At 43.8% G+C, this 8,233-nt stretch overlaps 1 protein-coding gene across 1 annotated transcript; it reads right to left on the bottom strand.

The window, feature by feature from the left end:
• Positions 1-233: 233 nt before the first annotated feature.
• On the bottom strand, positions 234-2,125 carry LOC116057034 (zinc finger BED domain-containing protein 1-like). Its single transcript, XM_031309463.2, has 2 exons — positions 967-2,125; positions 234-807 (listed from the first exon to the last, which is right to left on the bottom strand). Exons 1-2 carry the CDS (start codon positions 1,098-1,100, stop codon positions 234-236), a joined length of 708 nt encoding a protein of 235 aa, XP_031165323.1. The 5' UTR covers positions 1,101-2,125.
• Positions 2,126-8,233: the final 6,108 nt, after the last annotated feature.

The raw sequence follows: 8,233 nt of genomic DNA, 5'->3' as shown, positions 1-8,233 counted from the left end.
GGCAACAGAGACCAAAAGTTGAACATAGTGCAATATCAATTCCAGGGCTTTTTGTATAATTGAACATGAACCTCCAATAAAAAAAAAACAGCCCCTTTTACCACATTTCACACAAAAAAATCAACAAAGCAACAATTTCTCATTTTTACGTTTTAGTCAGACACATCTGCCTCACTTCTACTTCTCCTTCAGCCAGTCACTGAGACAAACTAACTTCTCTACATTCTCAGAGCTCAAGGCTGCCCTCTTTTTTGGACTATATTACCTGCAAGTGAAAAAAGTCTCTCACAAGGGACAGAACTGGCAAGCGCAGCCAGATATTTGCGAGCCAGGACAGACAGCTGTTGATGGGCTCCTGCATGAGTTGTCCACCACTGCAGCGGGCATTCCTCCATGCTGATGCTGGGCTCTGCTTTGTAGCGGTTCAGAGCCCTGCTTGGTTCCACCGTGTCATTATCTGAGTCTGTGTCTGAAGCAAAGAGTAGGAGGCTTCTCTTTTTCGGTGGCTCCTCTGCAGGCTCTGGGGTAGCCGTACTGGGTTTATTTTGCAGCAGTACCTCAAGACTGGTCCACACCTCTTCTCTGTCTCCTCTTTGAAGATACTTCAAGTCCTTGAAGCGTGGGTCCAGTGCAGAAGCTATGTTGAGCCATCCATTGTTGAGGTTTGCTTGTCGTTCAGACAGGAATTGTCCTATGTAGGCTCGGTCCTCCTCTGAAACGTCCATTGTGCGGTACAGGTGGCAGAGAGCAGGCAACACCACAGAGCAAGAAACATAAGTCTCACCTCCAAGGAGCTCAGTCACATATCTGCAGTGGATGATGAGAGATGCACACAGTACATTTATGATATCAATGTCATAGTAGTAGCCTGGCCTACATCAATATTTTTTTTTTTAAATGACATTTGTGTGTGTGTGTGTGTGTGTGTGTGTGTGTGTGTGTGTGTATGTGTGTGTAAGCTTTTACTTGCATGGTTCAAGGATGGTTTCCAGCCTCTGAAGTTTGTCCCACTCAGATGTAGTCAACATAGTCAGCTTGTGCTTCTGTCTGCTCAGTGTAGCCTTGATAGCCTCCTGGTTCTTCAGGAGATGAGAGATCATGGTGAGTGACGAGTTCCATCATGTGGGAACGTCCTGAATCAGACTTTCTGTCAGTTGCCCAAGTTCATTTTGCTGCTGGTGGAGCTCCTCTGTATTAGCAGGGCTATGTTTAAAATGTCCCACTATCTTACGACACTTTGCCAATGTGTCACAAAACCCACTGTCTGCGAGGCAAACAGTGATGCTTCTCTGTAACATATGAGCAACGCAAGGCATGTGCTCATATGGAAGCTTTCTCGCCGCAGCAATCATGTTTCGGGCGCTGTCTGTGCCGAGTGTGGTGATCTTTTGTTGAACTCCCCATGCCTCCGCCACAGACAAAAACTGCTATGCGCAGGCATCGGCGGAATGCCTGGCGTCCGTTTTTAGCATTGCTAACGCAAATGACTGGAGTTTCCACTCACAGTCAATGATGTGTGCCGTAACACCAAGGTAATTGTGATTGCTAACTGAAGTCCAGTGATCCCCTGTCAGCACGATATATTCCGCTCCCACCAATAAATCTCCTTTTGTTTTTTTTTTCAGTGTCGTACAGCTGCTGGATTTTTAACATAATGGTGTTTCGCGATGGCGGGTTATATGTTATGTCTGAAGAGGCTATTTGCAAAACCTCTGCTAACCCCCTGTCTTCTATCACCGAAACTGGTCTGCAGGACATTGTGATCCATTTAGCAAGAGAATTGCTCAGTCGGTCACATACAGATATGCTAAGTTTGCGTTTCAGTGTTTGCTCCAGTGTGGTTTGAAGATGACGTTGACTGCTACAGTCGGTATCACGGGACGTGGTAGGTCGTAAGCCTACCTCCGGATTAACGTTAACTCCTGGATGCTTCGCATTGAGGTGGTACTTTAGAGTTGACAAACTCCGGTGATATGCAAATTCCTTGCTGCAGACATTGCAGACGACTTTATTTTTATCCACACTTCCGTCAGGCCGTTTTTTATGAGTAAATGTTCCAATTAATGATCCAGGCAGCGCATTCTCGTCTCCCTCCTTCATTTTACAGTCCAATGGTGGCTAAATGGCTCCGGGTCAAAGGTCAATACGATTAATCTGCGTTAATTTTTTTAACGCGTTATTTTTTCTCAGATTAATTAATCGAAATGAACGTGTTATTTTGACTACATTGTACTTTCTGTGTGCAGATACTCACTCTCACCACTGGGAGGCGTCAGCAGACGGAGACCCGGACACTGGAGCGGCCACGCCCCTTTCTACTGAAGTACGTGGCTGCCACCATGAAGCAGCAGCCGGACAGGAAGTCGACCGGCCTCTCGGGGTATCTGAAGCGCCGCTGCATGGCGAAGAGCAAGCAGATGCAGCTCAGCGGCGAGGAGACGCCCACGCAGAGCCGAAATCCATCAGACCGCCGTGGGGGGAGGCATCACAGGGGGCGCCGCAGCACACGCACCCAGGAAGTGGTGGCCGAGACAGGGGGGCACCTGGGAGAATATTACACAGAAATAAAGATTAAATGTTTTAGAAAAAAGTCAAAATAGTTCACAATAGACACACACACACACACACCCTCTGCAGAGTCTCTATGGTGTGTATAAAGTCTTGTGTGAGTCGTTGACCAGATGATGAAGTTCTGCTGCAGGTTGACTCTCTAAGTTAAAGACTTGAGGGGGACGGGTCATCTTTTAATCTACTAACTGTTCTCTGCACACAGAGTTACACACACACACACACACACACACACACACACACAGACACACACAGAGACATACACACACACACACACACACACACACACACACACACACACACAGAGACACACCCTACTAACTGTTCTCTACAGAGTTCAACTCTTAGAGCAGCGTCTGTTTCTAACACATCACTTTAACATCTGGGAACATAGGAAGTCTGTAGTCTGAGTCTGTAGTTTGAGTCTGTAGTTTGAGTCTGTAGTTTGAGTCTGTACTTTGAGTCTGTAGTCTGAGTCTGTAGTCTGAGTCTCCTGCCGGTCTCTGCTCTGAGCTTTGTGTCGTCCACTTTCCTCCGTCTCCTTCCTCCTCCTCCTCTTCCTCCTCTTCTTCACTGGACAGAACGACTGCAGAAGGAAAGAGGAAAAGAGGATCACAATAAAACCAGCGGACTGATAATCAGCGAGGTAAGGTAGCAGTTTGTTCCCTGTAAAAGTTAAGTCAAGTTAAGTTATGACCCTGAAATAAAGGTCCTAAACGTGAAGCCCAGGGTTCCGACTACGTGCTGAGAAACAGCCAGGCTACGGTAGCACCGTAGCTACGGTAGCTGGTAGCTACGGTGCTACGGTAGCTACGGCAGCTACCATAGCTACGGTAGCTTTCAGACCGGAGCAGTTTCTGCAGGTGCGCCCCGCGTACTAAGTAGAGCCTGACCGATAAAGGATTTTTAACACCGATACGATACAAATAGTTGATGATTTAAAAATCCGATATATCGGCCAACATATATTTAAAAAAAAGAATAAAAAATCCAGAAACGCCTAACAAAACATAAACAGATTTCCTTAACATTAGTTATTTGTAGTTATTTATGAGTCCTCACTAAAGTCACATGATAATGCAGTTTAAAAATAATAGTTAGTTTCATTGTCTGAACAGAACATCAAAATATATTAAAGTTCTGATGCATATAACGTATAAAATAGAGATTGGTCATGGGGTACTTTCCATAAAATCATCTCTCAATGCAAATCAGACCAGCTATTGATTGATGATGTGGGGGTATGGTGAAGGGTATGTGATGATGTGGGGTATGGTGAAGGGTATGTGATGATGTGGGGTATGGTGAAGGGTATGTGATGATGTGGGGGTATGGTGAAGGGTATGTGATGATGTGGGGGTATGGTGAAGGGTATGTGATGATGTGGGGTATGGTGAAGGGTATGTGATGATGTGGGGTATGGTGAAGGGTATGTGATGATGTGGGGTATGGTGAAGGGTATGTGATGATGTGGGGGTATGGTGAAGGGTATGTGATGATGTGGGGGTATGGTGAAGGGTATGTGATGATGTGGGGTATGGTGAAGGGTATGTGATGATGTGGGGTATGGTGAAGGGTATGTGATGATGTGGGGGTATGGTGAAGGGTATGTGATGATGTGGGGTATGGTGAAGGGTATGTGATGATGTGGGGTATGGTGAAGGGTATGTGATGATGTGGGGGTATGGTGAAGGGTATGTGATGATGTGGGGGTATGGTGAAGGGTATGTGATGATGTGGGGTATGGTGAAGGGTATGTGATGATGTGGGGGTATGGTGAAGGGTATGTGATGATGTGGGGGCCAAGGGAACTTTATCAGGATGCATAGTATCCTGGATCCATGAAATAACTGGCCTTTCAAAATAAAAGTCTGCCTGCCTCTATGGGAATTTAACATAGGGGTGTACTGACTTACGCCCCCTGTATTTTAAGGAAGAACATTTATTTATTTATTTACGATACATTATTCATTCACAAAGATAATTGGTGTCCTTAAAGATTGGATTTTTCCTCATTTTTTTAATTCAAGGAACACGTCGACTTATTGGGACTTTAGCTTATTACTGTCATGTATTAGCATACCCTTCTCGTCTCCGTGCGTGCTGTAACGCTGTCTGACGCGCCCAGCATTAGCTTAGCCTAGCACAGATCCTGCAGGTGAATGGTTCCAGCAAGCCTACTGCTCCCAATAAGTGACAAAATAACGCCAACATGTTCCTATTTACATGTTGTGATTTGTAGAGTCACAGCGTGGACAAAAACAACGTAACATGACACACAGCCATCTTCTAACCGTAAAAAACTGGGAACTATATTCTCAGAAAGGCTTGCTGCAAAGCATATCACTCCGCCCAAGTTGCAGAGCTTCGCCTTCAGAGAAAATAGTTGGTGAACTCTCTGGCCGGCTCATGTGAGTGAGAGAGAGAGAGAGAGAGAGAGAGAGTATCTTCTGTCCGCGTGGTAAAAAAGTTAAAATACGTATTTTTAACCCCCCAGTCTGAACAGAAGCTGCTTTCCTCCAAAGACCCAGCAACACAACAGCTACATGACAACATTAGCAACGTCAGCTGGAGTAACGGACTCTGCCTTTACGTGATTATGTCATTGAGACGTTATTTGCGTACACAGTACATCCTGTTTTTTATTTTATTTATTTATATGTACTTTATCCTTTATTGTATAAATGTATATTCGTTATTAGCTCTTTATAAATTATGTTTTATTCATATGTGCTAATGTTTTTAACCAGAATCGTTTGTTTATAGCATTATGTCAATAAAATATATTCACTTTATATATGTAGTATATAAATAATAAAAAAATGTATTCAATATTACTATTATATTCATATATACAGTCTATGGTTTGGATGTTATTAAACGTAACACTAAAATAATCAGAAAGACTAAAAAGATCCTGAACAGCACCCCCCCATCTGGAGTTCACTGACTTTAAAAGTTAAACAGAAAGACCTCAAACACATCACAGGAACTTGATGCTTTTATTGTGAAAAGAGACAGAAGTCAAAACTAAACATGACACAAGTCAACGGCATTTCTACAATTAGATGATCACAGCTTCCATCTTTAAAGAAGTTTACAATGTTCACCAGGAATCTGTTCAATCATTCTCAATTATTTCATACAAAGTTCATTCATTAGTTCATAACAATAACCTGAAATATTTCTGTTAGTGTGATCCTGTACAGACTCAACTGATCAGCAGTAAGAAACAGGAGGAGACTCTCTGTCCTCCAGAGGACTCAGAGACACTGAGGAACCACGAAACCTGAACAAGAACCCAAACCCAGGATAGAGAGTCTGAGTGAATGTGGTGTTGAAGGTGTGGAGGTGGATCAGTGAGTCAGAGGAGACTGTGTAGAAGGACAGAGAGCCAGCAGGACAGTCCACATACACTGCTACTCTATCAGAGACAGAGGAGGAGGAGGTGGATGCTACTCTACCAGAGTCAGAGGAGGAGGAGGTGGATGCTACTCTACCAGAGTCAGAGGAGGAGGAGATGGGTGTTATTCTGTTATTGTGCCAGACAGAGTAACCACAATCAGCGCAGTTCAGACTCCAGGACTGAACATTAAGTCCAAACAAACAGTCTCTACCGTCTCCTCTCCTGCTGATTCCTCTGTAACTCACTGATATTTCAACCTGTCCTCTCCTCTCAACCTCCCAGTAACAGCGACCAGTCAGACCATCTCTACACAGCAGCTGATAGCAGGAGTCAAACCTCTCTGGATGATCAGGATATGACTGATCCTCCTCCTCTACTGTCACCTTCCTGTTGTTGTCAGACAGTTTGAGTTTTCTGTTCACTGTGTTTGTGTCCAGTGTGAGTTGACAGGAATCTGACGGAGAGAAGGAGACACAACACAGCTGCAGTTATTAACCAATCAGCACGTAGATGATGACATCAGATGGTTGGATGAGTGATGTCACAGTTTGAGGAATGAAATTAAAAACAGACTTACACTTCCTCAGACCTGGTGTCAACCATCTGACTCCAGCAGGCTCCACCCTGAAAGGAGGAGGGGGGGGCATTACATCACTCTCACACACACAGCTTCATCCTCATCACATGTAGGGCTGGAATTTACTCATTTATATTCATATTGGGCTGTCAATCAATTAAAGTATGTAATCCAGTTTAATTTCCTTTAAAGAGTCTGATCATAAGAGAAGTTATCTCAGGACACTTTCCAGATAGAGGAGGTCTGAGTCAGGATTTTATTTCATAGTACACAACAACCGTCCGCCTCTACAGCTGTTTACTGCTCCAGAAATCAGCTGATCTTATAATATATATAATATATATATAATAGGCTATTTGATGTGTATGAGAGTGTGTTCCTAGTGTACTTTCTCATATCATAATGACCACGTCAGGAGAATATTACTGAAACTACAGCTTGTTGTTCTCTAGGATGGAGATGTCTGTCTCTAGTTCCTGATAAACTCATCTATAGGCTAAATATAAACATATATATATATATATATATATATATGAATTTACTCATTTGCCAACAACAGCTAACTCTGCTAACACAACAGCTAACTCTGCTAACACGACAGCTAACCCTGCTAACAACAGCTACCTCTTCTAACACAACAGCTAACTCTGCTAACACAACAGCTACATCTGCTAACACAACAGCTAACCCTGCTAACACGACAGCTAACTCTACTAACAACACCTACCTCTGCTAACACAACAGCTAACCCTGCTAACAATAGCTAACCCTGCTAACACAACAGCTAACTCTGCTAACACGACAGCTAACCCTGCTAACAACAGCTACCTCTGCTAACACAACAGCTACCTCTGCTAACTCGACATCTACCGCTGCTAACACAACAGCTACCTCTGCTAACTCGACATCTACCTCTGCTAACACAACAGCTAACTCTGCTAACACTACAGCTATCTTTGCTAACAACAGCTAACTCTCCTAACACGATAGCTACCTCTGCTAACACAACAGCTAACCCTGCTAACACAACAGCTAACCCTGCAAACACGACAGCTAACTCTACTAACAACAGCTACCTCTGCTAACACAACAGCTAACTCTGCTAACACAACAGCTAACTCTGCTAACATGACAGCTAACCCTGCTAACACCAGCTAACTCTGCTAACAACAGCTAACTCTGCTAACAGTACAGCTATCTTTGCTAACAACAGCTAACTCTGCTAACAACAGCTAACACTACTAACACAACAGCTAAGGACAGAGTAGAGGAGCAAGAAGGCTATGCTATGCTAAGGACCAAAAGGCTCCAAACCAAAGGAAAAACCCACCAAAGGCTAGCACGTCTCCTTCCCACTCAAGAGAAGCTGTAGTAGAGTAGTAAGGTAAGTTTCCTTCATATCCACAGTAGTTTAATTTGTAATTTCTACTTCAAGAAACCAAGGCTAGCCTGTGCTAACTTAACATAGCGTGCTAAGTAGCATCAGAGGGAGCAGTAGAGCAGCAGTTAGGAACTGAAACAATGTTGGGATCTCCTGGGGGAGAGCCCTGCCTCCTTGTGATTGGCTACCCAAAAGAACAACAAAAGAAAACCCAGAGGCCTTGACTGCAGATATATGCCACACAGGAGGAATTAGTAATCTATTACTGTACACGGACAATACTGATGCATGGCATAAAGCT

The sequence above is a fragment of the Sander lucioperca genome, chromosome 5 (genome assembly GCF_008315115.2).
Source record: "Sander lucioperca isolate FBNREF2018 chromosome 5, SLUC_FBN_1.2, whole genome shotgun sequence".
Classification (NCBI taxonomy): Eukaryota; Metazoa; Chordata; class Actinopteri; order Perciformes; family Percidae; genus Sander; species Sander lucioperca.
Note: the sequence above shows the minus strand (reverse complement) of the source record. Positions and strands in the feature narration are given on the sequence as shown.

Excerpts from the sequence above, each read along its gene's own strand:
- LOC116057034 (XM_031309463.2), bottom strand. The coding sequence starts at position 1,100 with ATGATCTCTCATCTCCTGAAGAACCAGGAGGCTATCAAGGCTACACTG. Across the intron at positions 808-966 it reads ACCATCCTTGAACCATGCAA|ATATGTGACTGAGCTCCTTG; the intron begins GTAAAAGCTTAC and ends CATCCACTGCAG.